The 26,789-nt window shown below is 36.5% G+C and overlaps 4 protein-coding genes across 10 annotated transcripts in view; 2 read left to right on the top strand and 2 right to left on the bottom strand.

The window, feature by feature from the left end:
- The window catches only part of LOC147063196 (ATP-binding cassette subfamily G member 4), an 87,678-nt gene extending 84,002 nt beyond the window's left edge, over positions 1-3,676 (top strand). For all 7 annotated transcript variants that reach the window (XM_085959459.1, XM_085959462.1, XM_085959458.1 and 4 more), the window contains exon 11: positions 2,168-3,676. In XM_085959459.1, the coding sequence (XP_085815585.1) occupies positions 2,168-2,509 (342 nt within the window). In that variant the 3' untranslated portion in view covers positions 2,510-3,676. The remainder of the gene's footprint in view (positions 1-2,167) is intronic.
- A 1,053-nt stretch (positions 3,677-4,729) lies between these two features.
- Positions 4,730-10,586, bottom strand: RIOK1 (RIO kinase 1). The gene is made up of 4 exons (XM_085959465.1): positions 10,417-10,586; positions 9,123-10,298; positions 7,627-7,819; positions 4,730-5,952 (listed from the first exon to the last, which is right to left on the bottom strand). The coding sequence occupies exons 1-4, from the start codon at positions 10,501-10,503 to the stop codon at positions 5,798-5,800; spliced, it is 1,611 nt and encodes a 536-aa protein (XP_085815591.1). The 5' UTR covers positions 10,504-10,586; the 3' UTR covers positions 4,730-5,797.
- A 1,248-nt stretch (positions 10,587-11,834) lies between these two features.
- Positions 11,835-15,619, top strand: Arpc1 (Actin-related protein 2/3 complex, subunit 1A). Its single transcript, XM_085959549.1, has 3 exons — positions 11,835-12,036; positions 13,493-13,573; positions 14,291-15,619. The coding sequence occupies exons 2-3, from the start codon at positions 13,501-13,503 to the stop codon at positions 15,340-15,342; spliced, it is 1,125 nt and encodes a 374-aa protein (XP_085815675.1). The 5' UTR covers positions 11,835-12,036; positions 13,493-13,500; the 3' UTR covers positions 15,343-15,619.
- On the bottom strand, positions 15,613-26,695 carry Sec71 (ADP ribosylation factor guanine nucleotide exchange factor Sec71). The gene is made up of 3 exons (XM_085959548.1): positions 26,072-26,695; positions 16,999-21,890; positions 15,613-16,127 (listed from the first exon to the last, which is right to left on the bottom strand). Exons 1-3 carry the CDS (start codon positions 26,193-26,195, stop codon positions 15,990-15,992), a joined length of 5,154 nt encoding a protein of 1,717 aa, XP_085815674.1. The 5' UTR covers positions 26,196-26,695; the 3' UTR covers positions 15,613-15,989.
- Between the last annotated feature and the right edge of the window lie 94 nt (positions 26,696-26,789).

Genomic DNA, 26,789 nt, shown 5'->3' with positions numbered 1-26,789 from the left:
AATTATTTTTTTCCTTTACGTAATTAAACAGTGACAATATTTTATTGCTCTATCTTTCTTTTTAAGTTTACCTTACCCTGAAATACTTTCAATCCGCTAAGCCAGTCAGAGCTTATTTATTGGGAAACACTGGTTTACACCATTACTCATGAATGTACCAAAGCAAGGCCTGAATAAAAATGAACCATAAGCCCGAGTGAGAAAGCATTCAGCACGGTTATATCTCCGTAACTTGCGTTAGAGCAGGGATGGCCAGTGCGTCGATCGTGGATATAATAATATATTGTACTATTTCTTTTTCAAATGAGACAAAACTACTCGACGTTCAAGCTCTTAAAATCTGTTAGTTCTTATCGCTTCTCTTACATATCATTATCAAGAAATACACACATGCGAAGAACTCAAGTGATGAGAACTTGGATGAAATTCTACAGAAAAACATTAATAAAATAAATGTAAATTCCTATCCTTGCAATTTGACGAGTCGGTAGATTACACAGATATTGCACAACTATACGTTTTTATTCGATTGGTTTTTAAAGACATGTTTGCTTCAGAAGAATTATTAACAGTTTTACCAATGGAGGAACAATCCAAAAGAGAAGATATATTTGATTCATTTAAGTTGTACTTATATTAATCGTACTCGATTTCCTATTAATAAACAAGTATCGGTAACGACTGATGGAGCTCCTGCTATGGTTGGGAATCATGTTGCGTTTATTACTTTTTGTAAAAATGAGGAAACAGTACTTACCCACTTTTATCAGTTATCATTGCATTATACACCAGCAGGCATGGCTCCCACAAGGGGTCTGACAGGGCTCTAGCCTGAGGGGAACCCGGCGTAGCGGGTCGACCAGTTAAGTATGAAAAGCACAAACCACAAATTTGCTCGAATAGTAAAAAAGTCGCCTGCGGCGCTATTTTCCTCAAGGGATATTTAAATTTTAAAATACACGACTGTGCGATGCAATTTGATGTGATATGATTATTGATGTCTTTCTTTTTCTTTCGACCATGTCCGATCCTAATAGGATCATATGGGCCTCCACAGAGTAGAGGTTTTGTATTAACAGATTTTTTTTTACGAGAAATGGATGTCAGCCACTTGCTCAACCTATAAGGTCCATACCCTGACTCACACACATATTGAAAAACAATATGTGTACTTGCCAGACCCAGGATTCGAACCTGGGACCCACGGCATGATAGTCCAACGCTTATGCCGCGCGGCCACCGTGGGTGTAAATTTGATGTAATTAAATGATAATTCATATTGCATAGAATTTATTTTAAGTATGTTTCCTGGCGAAGGGTTGCATGTCACTTAGCTACTACAAAATTTCTAAATTATTCGATATACAGGTAAATTGTGTAACTATGTCGAAATTACAGTTAATGTGTACCTACTTAAATTTATTAGAAGTGAAAGACATAACAATATTACTTAAGTATATCATTGTCGTTAATTCGATGTTTCTGTATCGTTATTTTTTATATCCATAAAATATCTGTTTTCTAAAAAATTGGTTTTTATTGTTCTCGCATGATATAATTACATCATCAAAAGTGATATCAGTCGATCGCAATAAATATTTTTTTCAACTAGTCGATCCAAGAAAAAAAGTGTGGCCACCCCTGCGTTAGAGTAAGATAGAATTTCTACGTTTGAATTAAATTTTTTTGTACACGTCGCCATAAATATTGATTTGAATGGTCACATTCATTTGAAACTGCGAGCATGCGTGCATTGTGTTAAATACAAAATCAGTGCTAATTGTTTTCAGTTAATTTAGTATAAAATATGCTTAGCTATGTTGTGTTTAAATTTGGTAGTCGTACTGAGAAGCAACATAATAAAATTGAGATTCTACCGTGCGTTATATGCAAGAAACACGGCTTCATTTTGCTGAACAATAAATAGCCACTCTCTTTATATTATTATTACATAGTAAATTAGGTTTGATTGTTCGATTGAGTGACAAGAATTGCAGGACGAGGGCTGAGTGAGATAACCCGATACAATAGAAGTAATGTAAGCACTGTCTGCAATAGTGATCATAGAGAATATACCCCACCGAATTTTTGTGCTTCGGTAGAAGTGGTCGATGCATAATTTACATATTCTCTAGTATCTATAGTTTAATTATTTTATTGTTTTCAGAATGGCTGTGCTATGGGACCATTGGCCATTGCTCCATTCCTTGGGTTAGCAATCTACGGTTTTGATTTTGCAAAAAGCATTCCATTGGTGATGCGCATTTTCATGAGAACTTCCTTCATCCGTTGCGGAGTTGTCGCCATGGCGTTAACGGTGTTCGGATTTGGAAGACCGCCATTGGACTGCGAGGATGTGTACTGCTTTTTCTCAAGACCTGACATCTTGTTGAATCAGCTAGATATTAAGAATAATTCGATATGGCTTGAAATATTGCTCATGGCATTTATACTGTTTGTGTTCAGAGTTTTATGCTATTTAGGTCTCAGAAAACGGTTCGCTACGTAGCACAACGTACCTACTAGATTGCGACAACTTTAACTTGAAGGGCGGCGGTGATGTTCATGTTGTTATCAAATTACTGTGACAGGGTTGCCGGGATTGGAAGATTTTGTTTGACACATTTCTTTGTTAGGGAAGGTAAGGCACCTCATACAAATGCTTAACTCCGCAGACCATACGTCACTTTATTTCTCCACGCTCAGCTAAATACCAACAAACAATAATTGAATGAGTCATATAGTTGAATTATGACAGTTGTGATAGTTAAATATACTGAACGTACATAATTTGAAAACATCTACCAAAAATAATATGACACCCGACACGACATGAACCTGTATTTATTGGATTCGTGCCAATGTGCTTTACCAATTAAGCATGGGCATCCTATCTAATTACAATGGAATTAACTAATAGTTTTTTACATATGAAAATGCTTATGCAAATTGCGATAATTTTTGGCTATCGGCTTTTGTATTTTAAATAAAGGTATCGATTAATCACTTTAAATTTTAGTTATAACATACTTCCAATTGCTAATAATTTAATAAACCATTCCTTTTATTGAATGAATAATTCACAAGATTTGAGAATGTGAGATTCTTTATATTGAACATACATAAACATACAGTTACAGCATTTTACATAGGTGTCGATTTGAAAACACCTCAGATAAATTATACCTACTGCTAAAAAAAAAAGGTGTACACACCTTGTGTGATAGAAAATATACTTCTATCTATAAAACATCTAAAATTTTGTATATTATTATTACAACGTTTTTCTTAGCTCGTATTCTTATTTGTCCAGTGGTTCTTTGTCCGGTACAAATCTTGCAATCGATTTTTAACTAACTTCTCGACTAGCTAGACATTTGAAACTTTTAGAATATATCAGAACACGATGCCAATGCATTTTTTTAAATACTTTTAGCCATCTTAAAGTAGAATTGAATTCATTTTCAGTTAATTCTGTTTTGTATGAAAAGTTATTTCAACACCATTATTGGTTGCTAGGGGTCTGGGGTCCTAGCAACTAAATTATTAATATATAAGTGCGTTACTATGGAAATCAATATGACATGTCAAAATGACATTTCAGTATTATTTTTATCAAGTACAATCGAATTTTGATCGTTTAAGCTAGTCAAGTCAAGTTTATATGATTCAACAGAAAATTTAAAAACGTTGTATATAAAAAGTTTTTTTTATCTTGTAATTATTAGATATTTTATAGATAGAAGACTATTTGTTATCTAATGTCTATTGTGGTTTGGTCTAGGCAGGGTATAATTGAATTTTAAAAACTAATGATCTACAATTTGTGTTCTTAGTTCAATGAAAACAAATAAGTATAATTGACAAAGTGTAGTGTGCCTACTTTATGTCGAATCTCCACAGCCTACCTCCACCCTTCACCCCTGTAATACATATTAAAATCCGCTTACAATGTATGTACCACTTTTATTTACACGTTTAAACTTGCAACACACACACACACACATACGATACGTCAAATTGATTTAACGGTTAGGGAAATGAGTAGGGATGGGAAAGATGTGATTTTAATTCTCCAAACCACCGCACTTCAAGTTAAAGTTGTTATATCTTATTATAATTATTAATATGTACTATATGAATATATAAATCTCACTTGTTTTATGCATAATAATATTATATTATGTGTCAGTCGAAGGCAATTACTTTTAATTAGATAGTTTAATTTACATTTCAATTTTATAAGAATAAATGCAGGTAGATAATAATAATGATGGTAGGTGAGAAGAGAGGATGGTGTGAAGAGATAAGCAAGAGTCCTGGTTAATGTCACAAACTGGAGAAGGTCAGGTCAGTTGGAGGAAAGCATTGAAGAATCGAACCATAGAAACGTTCCAAGGAAAAAGATAATGATAATACAATATTGGAAACAATGGATTGAATAAATACAAGTGCACAGGTAGCCAAGCTGGTGACCATCTTTAATGTTGAATGCGATTGTAAATTAAAAGTATTTTACATTCTTTAAATGAGGTCTTGTTCTTAAACGAAACATAAATACTATTCCAAGAAATAATATTGATAAGTTTATCAAACACAATATGTACCTACTTAATAATTTTTCAGCTATGAGGTGATATTTATTGTGTTTTAAATAATGCAAATATATTTTGTACTATATTATTGTTTTATAAATGTTATAATATTGTAAGTATTTTTTATTTTTCTTATAAGGAATAAGATCACAGAGTAGAATTGCTAATTTATGATTAATGTAAATGAACATGTATGGTCACATCCGTGATACATTATCATCCATTTTGTTGGAGATGAAGAATTCTCTTTTGAGATTTCAATGATGCAAAATTGTCAATCCGAATAATATAATGATGATCATTTTACAGTTAACGTCAAACAGAGATTGATACACTAGGCACCTCATTGTTATGTTGCCGATTCAAATCCCAGTCTCCAAATTCACATGTTGTTTATTCTATCAATTGTGTGCTTAGATTCAGGACTAGTACCGATATAGGTTGATGGAATGGCCAAGAACTAAACCTCATAAGAAACTTATGTTAAAATAGTAGGTTCATATTATAATATTACGAGGTGATAATTTTCAAAGCCATACATACCCACGTAATGAATTTTTCAAAAATTTTACAGTTCATTACATAGAATATTGATTAAATATGAATGTCACAAAATGTTACATAAGAAACATAATATGGGTATTAATATGTAAGTTAATTAAATTTTAAAAAATGGATTTAATTGGTTTCGATCACGAGGTATGGATTTGACATCATTTTGAAATTAAGGCTGATTTTTCGAATAGTATAACTTTAGATTCGGTGACTTTTTTTTAATGAAATCTTATATTCTATACATGCACCTAGTGGACATAATATAAAACTACATTAATATCTCAAAAATTAGCGTTTAAAAAGGTATGGTTGTCAATGACTCATTACGGTGGCGACTGATTTGTATCAATTCAATGTAATGTAACATTGCGAGCTGTAATGCTTGAAGTTGTATCATGTTATACATGGAAATAATAAAAGTGGCATTACGCTTCTTGAAGCAAAAATGTTGATTTATCTATTTACAAATAATTGTGTATGTATGTATGTGGCTCTCTGGTAAATTATCTTAAGAACTGTATATATTATATTTGTACACAATAATTATTTCCAGTGATATTTTACAATGATAATAAAAACAACATTTAAAACATAAATAGTTTTATTATTGAACACTTACATTACAAAAAAAATACAATCAAGTTGTACTATTTTTTGGTCTGCTTTTCTTTTCTTTTTTTAATGTGTTTCTTCACTTTAGTTTTCCTCTTTTCAGCTTGAGACGATTTCACTGCTTTTTTTCGAGCCTTTCTGCTTTCTGGAGACTCGTCTCTGGGACGACCGCCAGCTTTACCTGGATTTCCTGAAAAACAAACATCATAAAATACATTTGTGGTTGTCAGTGGATTCGCAATTATAGTATTATTGATTGAATATTCATTTCACCACGTTTTTATTAGCTCGTATTCTTGTTTGTCGAGAACAAATTTTTTCTTGTTTGTCTAATACAAATCTTGCAATCGATTTTTAACTAACTTCCCGAATAGCTAGACATTTGAAACTTTTAGAATATATCAGAACACGATGAAAATGCATTCTTTTAATACTTTTAGCCATCTTTAAGCTGAATTGAATTCATTTTCAGTTAATTCTGTTTTGTATGGAAAGTTATTTCGGAAAAAATCCGTAAAAAGTAAAAAACTATTATTGGTTGCTAAGGGGGTCCTAGCAACTAAATTATTAATATACACATGCATTACTATGGAAATCAATATGAAATGTCAAAATGACATTTCAGTATTGTATATTTATTCAGTATTTCTATCAAGTACAAAAAAAAGTATTTATTAATATATAGAATTGTCAAGTTTATATGATTCAACAGAAAATTTAAAAACGTGGAATATAAAAAGTTCTTTTTATCTTGTAATTATTTCATACATAATCCGTCAGTGCCTGTATATAATATGATTTCGCAATTTTATAACATTACGAATTAATTTCGTAATAATTTCATAATATTATTCCATACTCTAAAGATGTATAAAACCGGGTCCGAATCGATTGAAGATGTCACTCGATCACAAATTTTCATTAAACACACATCGAACCGAATTGCCGTTATATTTATTATTATTATCATTATTTGAAACAGTAAATAAATTCTCGCCTCCTTCACGAACAACTAGAGACCGACGCGCTATGCAGCGGAGCCTCACGTTAAACTTGTCGGTCTCTACTACCGTCTTTAATCGGCAACACCTATTCTGCGCCGACCCAGAATACCACATAGCATACCTACACATTTTACATCACCATAGTATAATGCACCATCACTTAGAACCAAAATAAAATATTTTTAAATTAATAATTTCGTTTCTTCAATTTTCATTTTTGTGCACTAAATATTTAATTGAGTGCTTTCTCTTTCAAATGCAACCATAAAGTTTTTAGGTAATTATTTCTAATTTTGCATGAAAAAATAAGTTACAGATTAACCTCTGGTATCTATACTTTGACCAGTGTCACTGCCAAAAATGGGAGGGGCCTTGCGATTTTAGCAAAGCCCCTTTTGTAATTTATCACAAAATTTTAGCATTAGAAAATAGGTCAAAGTATTTGCAATAATTTATGCATTGAACATACATAATTTTGAAGAATCGAATCTGCATCTCTCGGGTATCGCGTCCACACACATTGATCACAATGCTAAATGAGTCATAATTAATTATGTATGACAAATTTTAACTAAGAAGAAGTAAGAAGCTTTAACTTGAAGCTCTTTCTAAATTGAGCTACATTGGCGATCGGTTTTTGTATTTTAAATCAAAGTAGGTATTACTTTAATTACTCAATTTCAATAATTAGAATGCTACATTCTTAAATCTTGTGAATATTCGTTGAATAAAAAAAATAGTTAATCAAAAATTTATGGATTATCGATAATGTAAGGTAAGGTAACCTCGCTTGTATTTCTTCGATATTTCGACACAAACTTCTGATTTCGATAGAGCGACAACGAATTTTCTGGACAAACCTGATTCATCATCTGAAGACTCTTCTTCACTACTGGAAGATTCGTTTGATTCATTTTCTTCTTCGCCATTCAACAGCTCAGGTGTCGTGACAGCTCCGGATAAATCCGATTTAAGTCCGATGATTGTTTTATAAACCAAGTCGTCTCCTGTTCCTGCTTTGGCCAAGCGGATGTCCCTCTCAACATCAAGAACCTGTGATGGTAAAATGAATGAACTTCAATATTTATATAGCGGCAAGGCCCGAAATGGGCCGGAACGCACCGGAGCGCCGTTCCGGGTCGTAAAATCGGCAACATTGTCGTTCAGTATCAGCTCGAACGGCCATAATATAACAAAAAATCACACACTTATTTTTTATAAAACACTTAAAATTAGATAACTATGTTAATATTTTCATAAAATTACCGAGCGCTCCGGTTCGTAAAATTCTCCAATTCGAGCGCTGTATAGCGGCAGTAATTAAAGATTGTATTACAGAACTAAAATGTTGTTTACATCCCATTTGCAGGAGGAAATAAAGAACTACATACTTCATAGAACAATTAATTAGTAATATCAAGGATATTTTCTCTTTTGCATATTGCCACACAGGAATGGCGCATGAAACAAAATATGCACTATACAATTAATAGCAACAATGATTTGAGATCTTCGAAGTCTTAGGGCAACTCATACCAGGGGCGTACACAGAAAAATGGTTAAGGGGGAGGTCCATTATGAAAAAATATCAATAATTTATTCATGATTTTTAAGGCGGCGGAAGGGGGTGGAGTTAAAATCTAGCAGGTACCACTGACTTACACATTTACCATGCCTACTACTTATAGCTCACCGTCGCTTCAACCACAGACCCTCGTATATTTCTGGGTTACGTTACCCATACCCTCCGCACTTTGAGTCTAGTGACGAACACCTGTTCAGCAACTTTATAGTAGTTATCTACGTATGTTCACTTACAAGATATAGTGACGCGTGGCCTAGCAGTCATAATTATTAGGATCGTCAGTTTGTGTCATCTTCTCTCTTTTGTCTTAAACATATGCCGCATCAGAATACTATACCAAACATTGGATGCCCCAGATGGGTACACCCATTATTCATTAGTGCCATGGGTGTTCCAGTGGCCACAGTCCTTGCATGTCGTAGAATGCTGAAAGTAAGGTCAACCTGTTGAGAAGGCTGTTCTACAGCTAAATCATCCGGGTCACGATCCTCACTCATGTGGTACTCACAAAGTGGAAAAACTAGTAGGTAATCTTCCACACACCTAAATAATTTGTATATTTTGTTCCCGGGGTGGGGTCTGGACCCGAAAACCCCCCCTTGTGAACGTGCCTGACTCACACTTCCATCTTTTATTTTACATGAGTAGCGTGCATTATAAAAAATGTTAAAATGTTATGTTAAAAAAGTGACTTTCCATTTAAATTATTTTTTGTTTGGATATATTCAAAAGAATCATTAATTTTTAAGACAAAAGCGGATAAATACATACCTCAGCTAAACGTTTCGGAATAAAAGCATTTTTGAATACTTCTTCTTCCACTTGTTCTTGTGCAGTCATGTCATTGAAACTTCTCTCCGATATACCCTCAGATACTTTATCCAAATAAACATCCATGTTCGAGTCAATGATACTTGGATCCGTGATAAAATCAAACAATTCCTTCACAGTCATCGTCGACACGCCTTTTTTTCTAAAGAAATCGGAAATATTCGTGCAATCCTTCCTCAAAAAAAGCAGCGCTTGCGGATGATCATGCTCGACGGACTGTGACACGTCAATAACAACTATTTGACCATCGTGATAAAGCAAGTTGAACTCCGATAAATCAGCATGAACCAGACGACACTTATTGTATAACTTCCACATCATTACAATGCAATCTCTGTAAAGAGATCTCGCTTTGGATGAAGATATTTCAACGTCTTTTAACTTAGGAGCCGGCCATCCGGTCTGTCCGATAAATCCCATAACCAAAACGTGGCTTCTTAAAATAACCGGCTCGGGTACATTGAGCCCAGCACCGTACATGCGGACTAAATTACGCATCTCTTTCTCAGCCCATGTTCTCACCATTTTTCTTGGATTAGATTTACAATACCCATGCCGGAATCTGTATTCACCCGTAACATATTTATCACGATCTTTGAAAACTAAGATGGATGTTTTATAAATTTTTACAGCGTAATCTTGTCCCGCTTTAGACGTTGCGTGATATACATTGGCTTCTTTACCTGTAGAAATGCATCCATTTATTTCACAGATCATACCTCTGTTTAACAGCTTAAATAGAATCATTCGTGTTCTGGGATCCATCACTTGCTCGACGGTGGCTCTGTCGTGTTTATCTTTCGTTCGGATTCGTTCTCCGTCAGCTTTTTTAGTGCTCTCTATTAAAGAATTGGCGGCATAGCTGGACAGTGTTGGTCCCTCGTATTTGTCGATGTTAATTTTGTTGGAATATTTTTTGAACAATTTCTCTGTCGGTTGGTAGGAAGTTATCTTATTGGTGTGGCCTTGGGAGTTTTGGTGTGAGTTATTCAAAACCAATGGTTTGCCCGTCTCGTCGTCGTCCCATTCGTAGAAATCGTCATCGGACAGATAGTCGTCACTCTCATAATATGAATTATCGCCGATTGACAATCCATTTATTTTTGATGTAAAGTCCTTAAAATAAAAGTATCAGAAATTAATTTTCTATTCAATTTAAAATTTCACAATATTACACAATGTTTATGTTTTATTATGAAATCAGATGAATTTTAACGTTAAATATAATAAATACCTGTGGTATATTGCGTTTTTTACTAATAACCGCTCCATTTACTTCGTCTTCGTCATCATTAAACTGGCCTTCAACAATTGAAGACATTTTGTAGAAAACATAAATATCACCACGTGCAATTATTAAAGTATTCCGAATGAAGTTAGCTGTCAAATGGTTGTCACTTGATTATTTGATTTATTATTATCTATGATTGAAACATAGACATATTCAACAACTTTAAATCCGTAGACAATAGTAGAGCAGAATTAATAGGGTGAATGCTATAGTAATGAGACATTTAAGGAAATGACTTTTTTTAAAAGTGTATAAATCAAAGAATATTAGCCTCTAGGGAACATATCTGATATGTGAAGATGCGGATTTGAATGAATTTTAAGAAAATGCAAGTTAAAATATAACCAAAAGCATTATGGGACACAGCATTTTTTTAAATCAAATTATTACAGATTTATTTAGATACCTTAAGTCTAAGCCTAAAATAAATCTTGAAAGCTATACCTAAATACATAATTAAATTTTCACATTTACAAAAATAAAACACATTTGATGACAAAAATTATTAATAACCCATGTTGTAGAATCTGAAACGCAATAAAAAAAATTGTTTTAGTAATGGGACAGTACAGTGTTATAGTAATTGAACACCCGGTCAATAACTGAACGCAAAAAGCTAATCAACTGAAATTTTGTAAATAAGGTAATAATAAATAAGCATGAACCATTAAAGTCCACAGAAATTCATTAATATTAAATAAATATGACATAATACAATACATGGATAGGCTGTCCAATTACTAAAAAGTATTAAAATTTGTTCTAGTAATCGGACATGCTTACCATTAGGTTAGTTTTCGAGCTGATAAGTAATTCTCAATGTATATAGATATTTCGTAGTCCCTCGCACTTCCCTGAGAAGTTTCTTCCCGAAATTCACAAAACTTGTTTTAAAAAAATGCCATCGAAAGATCACTGTTCCTTAAAGGAAGTGATAGTACAAACACGTGTTTTTGCGATTTTGAGGCGACTTCAACTAAGAATTATATTTTGTAAGTAGAGCCAACTAGCGACGTAAAAATACAAATGCAGTCATAGCAGAATAGATCTGTCTCCTTCACGCTTACAGAAATGGTTAGCTAATCTTATTTTGGGAGTTTAAAGTTGAGGTGTCCCATAGCTAATGCTGTCCCATTACTATAGCAGTCACCCTACCTAGGTACCTACCTATGTCAGCAAAAAGATTTATCCAGAAAATCAAATACAACACAAAATTTTCTCGAATATGATTATAAATATTTAAAATTTAATTAGGTACCTACTTTTAAAAATGTAAATCAAGGTAATAAAATAAATGTTTCAATCACAATCAAATAAAATATTTCAACTCGGGAAAATATGTTTAACAGTCTGGCAGTTTTACTATGTATATTATCTATGATAATGGTCAAAGAAGTCAAAGTGCCAAAATGACATGGGCGTTTAGCCGCTATCCAGTATCTTGAAGAGAAAAATATATTCGTGTTGACGGCCCAGAGTCCGCGAATTGTGCATTTACTTATTTAAATTCCGTTAGGTATCTGACCGTCTACAGTCTATACTCTACCCTATTATAAATTGAAGGTAACTACATAACCAATTAGTTAAAAATCCATACAGATTCACTATATTAAACTACATAGGTATATAAAAATTAAATTTTAATATTATTCACTGTTGAAATACAAATTAATCAATCAATAAATAGTACAATAATAATATATTCATGTGTGATACTAAAAACACTTGTTTATATTGTATTCTGTTTGAATGTTTAAAATCGAATCATGGAGGGCTGTTATCAGATGACACATGAAACGCCCAAGTTATTCATATTGAATGACTAAGCGTTTGATTGTTATCTATGAGTATTCGCATCAAACTGTAATTGAGTCGCCCAACGTTATCCCCAATTACCAACATAAAAATTTTAAAACTTGAAAATTGATGGGTAATGTAAATTAATATTAATGGCGCTGCAACCCAGTTCACCTCTTTACCATCTCCTCTCCCATCCCCTAGAACGCCTGTTGGACTAACTGAGAGTCTGGAGATCCTTTTCTACTTCGTCCAGCTATGAGAGTTGTGGTCCCCCGGCGCATCCGTCTGAAAATCTTGCTTTCTATTCGTTTACCCTCTTGGCCATTTATGAGACTTGATATGTATCTCCAGCTCACATTTCGCCAAGTCTTTATTCTGCTTTCTCTTACTTTCACCGTATCCAAGTTTTGAAGCTCATAGCACATGCGTGTTGTTTAACCAGCAGTCGGTCCTAAAGAATTACAGTGACGATTATATTAATATATAATATTAAAGTTCGTCCGAACTTGGTTATAACGATCACGGAAATAGCGAGATCTCGGATGTAATGAGGAAACATTTGTTGACATTTAAGTTTATGATTTTCTCCATACATTTATTCACTTTTATAACGAGCTACTTCTCGGGTATACCGAGCAAAACTGTTCATGTGTCGATCGTTTAAAAACAACATTTTCGACCCTAAGCAATAAAATCCGACCGGGCAGTTAACTAGACCGATTGCCGCCGGGATCGGATTACATTTTTGACAGTAGTTAAGTGTCTTAAGTACCTAATTGGTGTGTTAGCCGACAACATTGATAAAGTATCCACGCATATGGTTGAAATTGCATGTAAAAAATCCAAGCTTTGTGAAGTCAGTAGGTACCTACTCAGCACTTAATTACAATAAACAACTTCTTTTGTAGTTTATGAATGCCATGCTTGTTTCGGGGATTTTTACGATGGTTTTCAAAATTTTTATGTTCTATGCTTAAATAGAATGTGGCGCAAAAAATGTTATAAATGATATAACGAGTAATTCTTATAACGAGCAAATTCAGTCGGTCCCATCTTCCTCGTAATAACTAAGTTCGAGTGTATTATATAATATTATAAGTATATAAAGAGACACATCATTTTGAAAAACCTTAAAAGCACTTTTTTTTTATCTAAGCTTTTTTTGATAAGTATGTTTCCGATTCCAAATTATATATACACGATTATTTATTTTTTCCAGGTTTGAAAATGTTTCAGCCAATCACCTTGGGAGACGCCTGCAACCCCATCACTTGTCACGCTTGGAATAAAGACCGCACCCGTGAGTTATTGTATTTCTATCATGTGGAATGTTTGCATATCTATCAAACGTGCCCTCCCAAAATTGTTTTTTGAGACTGATGCGGTATTGCAAAATGTCTACAGTCAACATGATTTTTAGAACACGTTCCCATTACTATAGTACCAGATCGATCAACAGAGAATCTATTTTATTTGACAATATTTTGAAAATCTTAAAATGTCAGCCCCCTTTTAAACATAGCCCGAGATTGCGGTATTGGTTCAGTATATTTTGAAATATTGTAGTAGGCTGGAACACTGCATACGCTACATTGGCACGTTTACACATGCAATTTAGCCATACATAAATTCAATATTTTATTTTAAATGTACAGGCATGGCTTACCATATTGGCGTTAGGCTTGCATCGTTACATTTAAACTTTCAAGGCCATAAATAATTTTAAGTGTATATGTAACCCATAAAAATGTCTCTTCGAATGAATAGACAAAATGGTTTGAAACATCTGAAATTCGACCTGGCCAATAGTTATGTTAATTTAACTTATCAGCAACATCTGTACATCTGACCCTAGGATGCTTTAGAATTGATGCAAGTAAAATCAAATTGAGCTAACTCCAGAACATTAAAAATGGTTCAATTTAAATTATAAATGAACTCTCTGCCACTTGCTTATTGCGAATGACGTTTTTCATTTTCTATAAATGACTGATGTATTTTTAATTTATTTTGATAGAAATTGCGATTTCTCCGAACAACCATGAGGTGCAGATTTATCAAATGGACGGTTCCGAGTGGAAGCTTACTGATAATCTGAACCAGCACGACCTTCGGGTGATGGGAATCGATTGGGCGCCCAACACCAACCGTATCGTCACGTGTGCAGTGGACCGCAACGCATACGTATGGACCCTCGGCCAGGACGGCAAGTGGTCCCCGACGCTGGTGCTGTTGCGTATCAACCGCGCCGCCACCTGCGTAAAATGGTCTCCGCTGGAGAACAAGTTTGCCGTGGGATCCGGGGCTAGGTTACTCTCTGTCTGTTACTTCGAGAAGGAGAACAACTGGTGGGTGTCCAAGCACATCAAGAAGCCTATCCGCTCTACCGTCACCACTCTTGACTGGCATCCTAATAATATACTGCTCGTGGCAGGTTCTGCTGACTTTAAAGTGCGAGTTTTCTCCGCTTATATTCAAGCCATAGAAGAGAAACCGGCCCCGACTGTCTGGGGAGATAAATCCAGTCTCGGACAGTTGCTGGCCGAATTTCCCAATTCTCCAGCTGGCGGCGGGTGGGTACACAGCGTGTCCTTCTCGGCTGACGGCAATAAAATCGCGTGGGTCGGACACGACAGCTCCGTCAACGTTGCGGATGCTACTAAACCTGTAGCCGTAAAATTGAAAACTGAATATTTGCCATTCATGGGTTGCACGTGGGTGACGAACAACTCTCTGATTGTCGCCGGTCACAGTTGTATTCCGCTTCTTTATCACGTGGATGCTGACGGGCAAATCCAATTCGCGGCTAAGCTCGATAACACTCAAAAGAAAGAGGCCGGGGGACTGTCTGCCATGAGGAAATTTCAGTCGCTGGATCGGCAAGCTCGCATCGAGACCAACGATACAAATTTGGATTCCATGCATCAGAACGCTATAACGTGCGTCTGCCTATACGACGGCAACAAAGCGAGGGCCCAGAAGTTCAGCACTTCGGGATTGGATGGTCAACTTTTCATTTGGGATTTACAGATGCTTGAAAATTCCATTCAGGGGCTCAAAATTCACTAAGCTTACAAAAATTATTTAATACCGATAAATATTCCATTTTTTTTACTAAATAAATAACTCTGCATTGAGAACAGTTAAAGCTTTTATTTTGGAATATTATTATTTTGTTAATATGAGAGTAAAACCTAATACAGACAGAGATATTATAAAAACTGTTGTATGTTTTTTTATATCGGATGTGCAAATTCACTGACAAACAAATGTATTATGTAGGTCTGTATTAGGTTTAAGTAATATTGTATAATTTAAACTTATAAATAAATCAATATTCCTCTAATATAATCAAAAGTTTTATTCAAATATAATAATATATTGGTGTTTATAGACTAATTATTATTTATAACTTATCTCTAATTGCACATATCTAAACATGTTTTTTTGTTTATCCTAAATACAATTTATATATCACTTGTTCAAAATAAATATCTTACAACACGAAAACTCCATATTATAACAAAAAACTATAATAGGACGTTGCCTAAAACGAAATTTATCGAAACGTAAACAATTTCTATAACTATTCAGTAGTATAGGCATTCAAGACTACTAAACGTGATTTATAAATGGTATATTTAAATATAGGATGTGTCAACAGTGTTAGTTTATTCAATATTTTTATTTTAGGAAGGCCAATATTTCAAAAACCGCTATGTGCAAGGTATGATTTTGAAAACGGGACCGATTCGAATGAACGCCCTTCTCAGCACCGATCGCAGCTCGGGTTTCAGGTCAAAGCATGTGATCTCGCATAGGAGTGGGTAGTAATTGGAAACGTGTGCAGCAAACTGAAACAAAACAATCTTTTTTAATATAGTTATCGTTGGATTGTACCTACTGGGGTTGGGTTTATATAAGGTAGACAGACTTCAATTCAGAAATACTTTCTGTACAGCAATAATTCTTTGAAGGATAGAAGATACATCTGTAGTTTAGAGCTGAAAGTGCAGAAGTCACATTTTTTGAGTTAAGTATGCAGATTTAAAAATGTGTATTCACATGCTTTTAATGCTGAAAATTTGGGAGTCCAAGTTTCAAAATACTTCTAAAACGACTATGTACCAAAGGCAGATTGGTTTAATACCGTGTTTACACGTGCATGGATTTACTGTTGACAGTAAGTATTGTCGCGACCATAACAAGAAAATGTATGGATAAACATGTATTATCCTGCAGATGAATCAAAAAAGTTTGGAAGCTTCTGAATGATCTGCGCCTGCGCAGTAGAATGACAGTGGCGAACCTGCCGGCAAAAAAATGAGCTACGAAGGAATTTTCAGGTTAACCGATTTTCACAACCTGTCAAATAGTACCATAAAATGAAAACATCGCGTCTCGCTCACTCTTAAAGAATGAATTGGAGAGACAGTCAGCACTTTTAACGTGTAAACAGTTATTGTCACGATAGTTTAAAATACGCACTATTGCTGCCAGTAAATCCATGCACGTGTACTAGATGCTATAAGTGTTGGTTTAACAATGAATAGAGGTCGAAAACACAAAATTCATATGGAAAATTGGAATTACGATGTTAATCAAAATTCATCTGATTTTCTCAAAACAGATCATTAATGGTGGCGAGGCTTCATTTAATTATACTTATAATATGAAGTCATGTGTATTATAATATACAATATTATCTGTATAATGACCACTAACCCTATCGTCAGGCATTTTCAAAATCCTTGTCAATACCAGCAGGAGTAACGACGTCCAAGAATCTCGGTGTGCTTCACTGCTCAGGCTGATGAAGTATTCCAACGCCTCCTTGCTCACACTTATCAGTCTCTGCTCGATTTTGGGCCAGTCCGACCGGCGTGACTCGTCACAGTACATCTTGAACAGGATTCTCAGCACGCAAGCCAGCGATTGAGACTCTTGTTTCAGGAGGTTGGGTTTAACCGACCCCTTAAAGCTAGCTTTCCACAGTATATTACGTTGATCGTTGTTGGAATTGAACGCCTTCGCAAACCGGTGACTCTGCAAGAGGCAATCGGTGAGTTGAAACAGGTGTGGCGAACTTAGCAGTCGATACATCCCCTGCTCTTCGCGCTGGCACTCGGCCGGGCCTCCATTTCCACCTGCCATGTCAGCAGCGGCAAGAGCCAACGTCTCTGCGTCCTCTTTGCGAGAGGTCGCAGGGAAAAACACAATATTGTCTATGGTCTGAATCAACTCCAACTGCACGACGCACTTTATGGATAGCGCATAGAATAGATTACTGCCTGTTTTCATATCATCGCTAAGAACCGAGCCAGACATTTGGGTACTGGGACGTTTAAGTATGCCTTGTTTGACTGACGGGACATCCCCGTTTTCTGCATGGCCCTGATTATTGCCGCCCTTTCCTGATTCTGGTTTCCAGGTAAGCAGCGTATTCGGAATGGTGCTGTTGAATATGTCCAACATGCACTGGCATGTCTTATTCCAGGTGTCCTCGTCGAACTTGGAGCCGTTGGATATGACCAGGTTCTCGAGACAGTTGGTGCCGGACCTTGCCAGCTGCTCATTATCTTGCTGGACACACCAGTGCAACTGTGCATACAGCTGCTCTAGAAGAAGCGAACCGAGCACATCAAAATATTGAGTAAACACATCCACGATGGCATATAGGGCGTGGTTGCACGTGGTTGTCATCCACTCATTCTTTTCGAGCTGATGTTCGGGCAATTTCATGTTGTCGAATATTCTGAATAACACATTGAAGAGGTCTCTCCACCAGTGTGGTTTGTAAGCGTCCCCATGCGTTTTTACGATTTCAAATAGAACCGTTAAGCCTCTGGTGCGCACATCAAGCTTGCACCTTGATACGACACAGGACAATGAAAAGAGCAACGGGAACCACCCTCTCAACCAAACCCGATCGTCTTCGAGAGCTCCGGCCTCCGCCTCCATTCCGGCGTGCTCTGAAAACAGGTGAGGCGAAACGCTGACGCTCATGGCGCAGGTCCTCACCAGCCGGATAGCTTCCATGGATGTATCTGGGAACTTCGCATTGCAGGCAAATTCAGACAGACATTTCACAGCATCCTGGAATGAATCGATCATCGCTGGAAACTGCTTTTCGTACAGTTCAGTGATTATTTTACCAGTAGTCTGGAATGCCAAGTCGACGATAGCCTCGTCGTGATCCCCCGCCGCTAGGTGAAAGACTGAGAATATGTTCTTCCAGCCGGAGCGGATGTTTCGTGCCTGTGAGTTGACCATCTGCGCCACGCACCGCACCACCATGTCCCGAATGGTTGGCGACACATTCTTTTTCATTATGTGTTCAAACGGTCGCAGAAAATCTTTCTGAAATCGAAAATTGGCGAACTCTCCCTTCTCGATGAATTTCATGGAGAGTTGACGCAAGGAGTCAACTGCGAAGAACGAGATATCCTCGTTCGGGTTGCACCCCACAGCGTTGAAATGGTCTCCCAGCACCTGCCAGATGCGCGACCACTGCAGCCTGATTCTGCCCATGTTGTAATATGAGATCTCGACAATTTTCTGCAGAGAGAACATCCTAGGATTAGTGGGGTGGCTCAGTTCATCCAGCGAGATCTGGCATAGAGCCCTCACAAAGTCAACAATAGCGTCACCGTCGAGACGTGTGGATCCGGTGAATATTCTATCCACAGCAACGACTACGCTTTGAGAACTTGTTTCGCCAATGTGTTCTTTAACACTTGGATCTAGCGCAGTCAAATTGAATTTTAAAGGATCAGGCTGAGGCTTACTATTAGAACTGGATAAATATTGGGGTCTGACTCCAGTCCCGATTAGCTGCGCCAGTTCAAGCTGCGAAATGCATCTCACTATATCGAGCCAACTGCTCCCGAGGTAGTTTCCATCCGTATGAGCGACGGTAATCAGTGTCTTGATTGTGTCAATATTTTTAGCTTTCATTTCCGTGATGGGGGAGTTTGCCGTCAAGAGGGTGAACCTGGCCAGCGCCTGAACGTAGGCGTCCCGCTCGAGGCTCATGTGAAAGATGCAGGCTATCCGAACTGCGCAGCGTATCCCGTCGAGGCACAGCGAGGCGATTTCGGGATCGTCACAATCTTGCAATCCAACAGAGAATGCTGCCAAGAATGGAGTCCAGGCCATCTTGAACATCGGTCGGACATGCTCAAGGTGCTTTGCGGTTGTGAACGGCATCTGAACGTGGGAGACCGATTCCATTAAATTTTTGGCGGCCGAAGATATCACTTCCATTTCCATGTTCCAGATAAACTTTCTCTTCTTCTCGTTCGCTATCATCTGCTTTCCGGGTTTGTTGGTGGTGGTCTTCATTTTAATCTCGTGGCCGGCTATTTCGTCATATATCTGCGAGAGGTATTCCCTCGGCAGATCATTGTTGTCACTGATTCCGCTGTTCAGCTTGATGTATTGCTCTTTGGTCATTTTGTTTTTCACCTGAGGCGAGTGCAAATCTGTTGTCAACATTATGACCGAAAATGCGAGGACGTATACAGTGTCAGCGCTGGTGAAGAGAGTGTTGTTGGGATTGCAACCACAGTACCTGGCCGCGAATTTTTCCATCAGTCGATCAATCTTCTGCGCTTCCCCCGGCAATCTGAAGCCTTCGAGGAAGTATCTGAGAGCAGCGACGATGTCGTGGTCGGTGAAATTCATAGCATCTACGTAGGCATACATGACTTCTTTGCTGTGATCGTCGTTCTCCCCCAGAAACTCTCCGATGAAAGTCTTCTCAAGGCGATCATCCGTGTGCAGCCAGTCGGCGATCTCCCTTACAGTAGTCCCCAGGAGCCCTTGCTCCTGCAAAAATGCTACCCCTTTTCTTGGCTTCCGGTTGAACATGTCGATTCCGGCCTCCCATACCTCCTTCTGCTGTTTCAGAACTTCGAATTGCTCCGGAGAGTCGAGGGTTTCGCGATTTCCCACGACACTTGATCCGGTGGAGTGCAAGCTCAGACTCGAGCCGCCATGAGACTTGATGCTCTGATGGTCGGCTTCATCCCGTAAGACTCTCTCTCCGAGAGTTGTCTGAGAGTTAGGATTGACGTACAAATCCTTGCTCCATTCTACCATGCATTTTAAAATGGAAACTAAGCATTCGAGACCTCTGATTCTCATAGATTTCTCTTGATTCGGAGTAGCGCCAAATTCCAGAGCCTGCCTGCCCTGCGCGATTTTCGACAAATCGTTCACCAACCTCTGAAATAGATTGGCAGCGGACAAGTCGCAGTCATAATTCACATAGATGTCCACGACGCTCTGTGCATCGCCACAGATCCGCGTCAACGCCTGAATGACCATCCACTTGTGTTCGAACGTCGAGCTCGACGTCTCCAATATATTCATGAAAATCTCTTTGAAAAACACTTCAATCTGCTTCTTGAGATGCATTTTAAAGTTAGATAATAAAGCCAAGAAGATGGCCAGCGAAAGTTCAAACACTTCAGGTACGGAACTGACGCCGTTCTTAGAAAGAGCGACGCAGAGGTATTGCTTAATGGCCGTGATGAACATTTCATTTCCTCGAAACACCGGGCCAGCATTCTGCAGGATCGACAGCAATAGATGGAGAGAGAGTATTTTGGATCTCAACTCGTGAGATTTGGGATCTGGAGTGCCGTCTGGCAGCGGCTTCATGGATAATTTACACAGTGATCTGAACACTAGGAATGCATCTTTTTGAAGAACGTGAGTGAACTTGGCTGTCACTGAATTATCATTTTCGGAATGGGTTTCGACACTCTCCTGGGAAGGCATTCTCGGAATGCTTTGGTCGATGTTCGTCTGATCGCTGCTCACAATACTGACATTATCATTTGCTTCATATTGAAGATAGTTTTGCTCTAGAGACACGCTGCTTCCTAATACTTGATTCAAAGAGTTCTCAATAATATTATCTACAATGTCCTTGACGACCATCTCGGCGGAACTCTTTCTTTTCGGCTCCGAATGATTATTTTGACTAATTGGAATGTCATTCGGGACGTGGTTGCTTTTCATTTCCTCGTTCGATTTATCTTCTGCTATTTTATTTTTGCTGTCGCAATCGGCCTGCACTTCCGCTTCGATCGCTTGATTTTCCATTTTAGTAAATATGACATTTAACATTTGAGTGAGAGTGGCGCGGGCCGTAGTCTGATTGATCAAGTTACGGCTGGCCAGATATATATTGTAACATGTCCGGACGGCTAATAGCACGGTGCCCTCGTGCACTTCCACGTGTTGGCTCGTGACAACTGTCAAAAGCGCTTTGATAATTTGTAACTGTACACCTTCATCCGTTTGCGGACCGGAGAAACACCCGCATATAGATTCGACGATTCTGTCAATCAGCAATTTACCGGGCGTGGTGGAGTCAGGTATGTTTCCGGTCAGATGGCCGTAAGCGATGAGTTTTTGAAGACAATCAAGAGCCGTGACAATGATTCGGGAGGCTTTGCTCTGACAAGCCAGTTCAAATGGCAAGAAGTACTTTTCAGCGGTGATGATGTTCGCCTCATCATTTTTTGGAAGTGGCAATGTACCAGAAATTTGAGCATCTCCTTCTTCCACCTGTCCGCCATCTTTCAGCTCATTCTTGATATCATCTGCAAAATAAATTAAAATACTTATTTTACTTTAGGTACAATTTTAAACAATGTCGCTGGTCTTTTTAAGAGATTAAGTATTTATTTGGTAGTAAATCATAATAATTTATAAATTTATCTTATCAATTGGTAACCAAATCTTAATTAACAGAAGCATATACGAATTAACACGTAACTACTGTGGCAGGGTCTATATTGGAAAAACCTCATGAGCCTTCAATATTAGGAATTTATAGAAATAAATAAAAATATTATATAACAGTGATAGTAAATACTAGAGGTGGGAAAACTGGTCGATTTTGAAGACTAAGTATACTTACTACCAGTATTAAAAAATACTTAGTATCGAAACTTGTTCCAAAATACTTACTAGTATTTGAAATATCGGCTATAATAGAATCGTTAAAAATACATCCGCTTTTCGAAAAGTCCCATTTTCGAGACAGGTTCAGCTGGAACTATGGCACTAGTCACTCCTGTTTCAGTAGAAAATACTAAAGCATTAAAAGCACTGGTTTCATTTATCTGTAAAGCATTTTCATTTACAGGTAGAGCTATATTTTGCCTGGCGAAGTCAATATGAATAGTTGGGTGCTTGCGCTGTAAAGGTTTCTTCAAATTTGACATTGACTTGTATGAATTTTTTATGTTACAAATATTACAGATGGCATAATTTGTAACTATTTCTTTGGAACGATTCCACACGAAACTTAACCTTTTAGTAGCCATTTTTACACAAATTGTTTATTAAGTATAATATAATTATTATCCATTTATACAATCACGCATACAAGTTGAATTCAGTTTATGTTTATAAGTTCCAATTATAACACTAAAAAATCGAGAAACTCGACGTGACAAAACCAGATAAACGCGTAGTCAGTTAGCGTTATCAGAACTCCGCTATGCCGGCTTGCGACTGACGTCAACTCGATGTAAATGTCATACTCAACTTAAACTAAAACTAATTCCGTAGTATTATACTAAACATACGCGAGTCGCGAAGTCCGAGGCGATGATTTCATACGTAGCAAGACTACGAACTAGCTAGCGGACGGCGAGATCTCATACCATGCGTCGAACTCCTGGACTCGATAAAGTCTCATACTCAACTGAAACTAAAACTCTTAAAAACTAAAACGAACTCAAATAGTATACTATAAAACGAACATGTGACGATGTGACCATTTCTGTCCTTCACTATACCAACTTTACAACAGAGGAGAAAGGGAGAACAATGACAGTTGAGTATAATATCACGGCTAGACATACGTGTATCATGATATCTCGCTCGCGCGCATTTAATATCAATAGCGTTGAAAGTCAACCAGCATCACCGAATGGCGAGTCACGGCGATGAGATCATCGAATGCGTTCGAATTCGAACATCTAAACGTTTCAAGTTTCTTGAAATAAGTTTATTGGGCCACAAATACTTAGTATGGGTAGTTTCATCCGAAACTTAAGTACACAAACTGGTGACAGTATTTCCAACTCACCTCTAGTAATTACATTAAAATACCCCTCACAATTTTCCCATCCCCTCTACTCAACCGTAACTTGGAAATTTTATCAACTATCCCTTTCAAATAACCGATAAAATCTTTTTCAACTCTTCACCTCCTAGACTCATTGATAATGATTATAATTTGTATTATTGAATATAAACTATAAAAAAATACCGATTAGTGGAAAACCTATAAAAATAAATCTATATATCTTATGTGCCACATCAGATCGTACACCAAAGTGCAACATCAGGCGGCTTTAAGTAAATTCCTTTGAATAAATTCTTGTGAAAAAAAATATGATACACAGCTGGAGATAGACATAATATTTATTAAGTACCTACTGACATTGATTAAAATAATATTTTGTGAATGCATCACATGCATGGGTGGCTCATACATATGCCAGTTACTTTCAGAATGATGCAATCATTAACAAAAAATTATCTTATTAGACATGCGGTACAAATAAAAACGGTACGATATTCTAAAGATTTAAAATATCTAATTCAATTTATATAGAAAACTACATTACAACATTTGTATTACAAAAAATGTCAGGCACCAATCCTGCTACAAAAATAAAACTAAATATCTCGGTGTTTTAAGATGATCAATGAATTATTAGAATAATACAACTGGGCTTAAGGCTTGTACTGTGTAATTGCAGTCTAATTTTCATTGTAATGAAAGAGTATGCAATACTCTCAGCCGATGGAAAATACAGTGAGACAGGTAGCATTCGAAGAATGCCTTCTTATCGATACCTAGTAGTGATCACTTCTTCATATCTCATATCAATTTACATTCTTCCTGCCATGCATTTTTCCTCAAAATCTTATCATTCTATTATTTTTTGTTTCGTTGTTTTGTTCTAGAAACGTGACTTTTTTTCCACAAGTTCTATGAATACAATTATGTTAAATACAAAGCACTTATATTCGACGCCGTCCGAGAAATATTCGGACCGGTTAAGTGGTTGACCTGAAATAACAAAATTTATCAGACGTCGGAATGACTCTCTCAGATGACTGTGAAATATGGGCAAGCGGAAGCATTAGACCATCATCTCGGATCGCGGATTCGGAATATCAGATTGGACCGTAGACAAACACCATAACGGACACGCATTGTACAAATTTCACTATAACGAAATTGAAAAATTATTCCACAAATTTGTAACACTATTATGCGAAAATTATACGGTTAGCGAGACAACGGAGAATCGGATGTATATTTTGATTTAATATCAACTTTTCAGGGTGAAAATTTCAGATGAATTCAGCACTCGAATTAGAAAATATTACGAACCAGAGCGTTTGATAATTTTCCGATAATATTAAAATATGGTATTTTTTTATAATTATATACCAGTAAGTACTATGGACGGACAAAATATGTTATGATAGTTTTTAAATTTATGACATGCATATTTACTGAAGATAAAGCCGGCGAGCCAACTATTAAGCCATGTTATCGTCAATGCCGAAATACACCAACTGTAAAAAATTGTATTCTTTTTTCTTCCATTATACCGCCCATAAGCAGTGTATGGCCTGCCTTAGCCCAACAGAATGTCACTGCTTTATCATCGTTTAATTAGTTTATTTATTACATAAAATATATCCACAGACCCTGAAGATATTAAAAATGTAAATTAGCGCTCCAGTTCGCTCTGATCCATTTCGAACCCTGGTTGAATAAGAGCAGCGCTCGAAATGGAAAATTTTACGAACCGGAGCGCTCGATAATTTTATGCAAATATTAACGTTGTTATCAAATTGTATATGTATTTTATAAAAATAAGTCTGTTAGATTTTTTATTATATGAAATATCTAGCTCATACAGTCATATTAATATTTCCACCAGACGGAGCGACAATTTTGGAGATTTTATGAATCGGAACGGCGCTCTGGTGCGTTTCTTTCCATTTCGAGCCCTGAATAAGAGTTAGGTATGTGTATATTTATTAATTGGATTTTTGTGATATAGAATGGATGAACACACCTACGATGGCCGCGCGGATTAAGCGTCAGCCTATAACGTCATGGGTCCCAGGTACGAATCCTGGGTCTGGCAAGTACACATATTGTTTTCAATTTGTTTATGAGTATGGACCTAATAGGTTGAGCAAGTGGCTGACATCCATTTCTTATAAAAACAAAATCTGTTAATACAAACTTCTATTCTGTGGAGGCACATAATATATGATCTTATTAGGATCGGACATGGTCGAGAGAGAGAAATAGAATGGAACATGACGAAGTTAAATTTAAACAAAAGTGTTAGTGAGTACAAGGAGCACCGTCAAAAAAATAATATGTTTTTTACCTGTCACATAATCTCAATCATTCATTCAGACTTTGGACATTTCTAAATCAGACAGTATCAAAGCTGATTCTAGGAGTATACAGTTCGCTACCTAATGATTATTAATAAAATTAATTTAGAGTAAGTAATATTATTCAAAGTGACTGTTACAAAACAATATGCAGACCCCATTTCGTGTGACACCTTTGATACCTACATGTCTTGTCAAACTTATTAAACTATGTCATCAAAGGTACAGATGTCTAATAAAGCAGATGAGTTCATGACATGCGGGCATACATAAGGCAATGATTTAAGCGAAAAAAATAATTCATAGGTAAATTGGGTATATGTATAATTACCTAATGCCACCTCACAGGCCTTTTTCAATTGTGAATGGTTCGATCTTTTGATATCTTTGTCGCCGAGTATTTTTTCCAGCGCCCTCACAATAAACATTTCTTTAGTCTTGAGATTGGTTTGCATTTTAATATATTAATTTGTTAAATTATACATTCCTGCTAGGTAAATAAGGGATGGTGTGTCAAAAGTGACCTGTCACTCATGACTCTCTTTAACCAGTATTTTTAATCACTATCATACAGATACAATACGAAAAGTTATTAAAATGTAACACAATACATGACTATTAACTAGATAGCAGAGCTAATTTTCATTTAATCGTGTAAATTATTATCAATATTGAAAAATAATCTCTAGTTCCACCGACACACTACTCAAGGTAAACTTCAAAGATCAGGTTAACCAACTTCGAATGAACGTCAAACATACAGATTTATTAGCATAATAAATTCTGTTTATAATTCGGACGGGGCATCAAATAAAAGAAATTCAAAAGAAAAGTAAAAGCTTCACGGATATTATTGATAAGTGGAATTACAGTGGTAATTAAATGAGATGTCATTAATAAATTTATATGGTTTCGGTATTTTGTTTGTAAAGATGCCGACATGATTTAATTAAGTGACGTGTCTATTATACAAAATGTAATCATTAATCATTTTTACAATTGGCAAGATTATTTGTATTCTAAATATAGTTGAAAACCTACAATTCAAA

The sequence above is a fragment of the Rhyacophila brunnea genome, unplaced genomic scaffold, assembly GCF_057557595.1.
Source record: "Rhyacophila brunnea isolate RB1 unplaced genomic scaffold, BYU_Rbru_1.0 scaffold_9, whole genome shotgun sequence".
NCBI classification, from domain to species: domain Eukaryota; kingdom Metazoa; phylum Arthropoda; class Insecta; order Trichoptera; family Rhyacophilidae; genus Rhyacophila; species Rhyacophila brunnea.
This window is presented reverse-complemented; position numbering and strand designations above follow the sequence as displayed.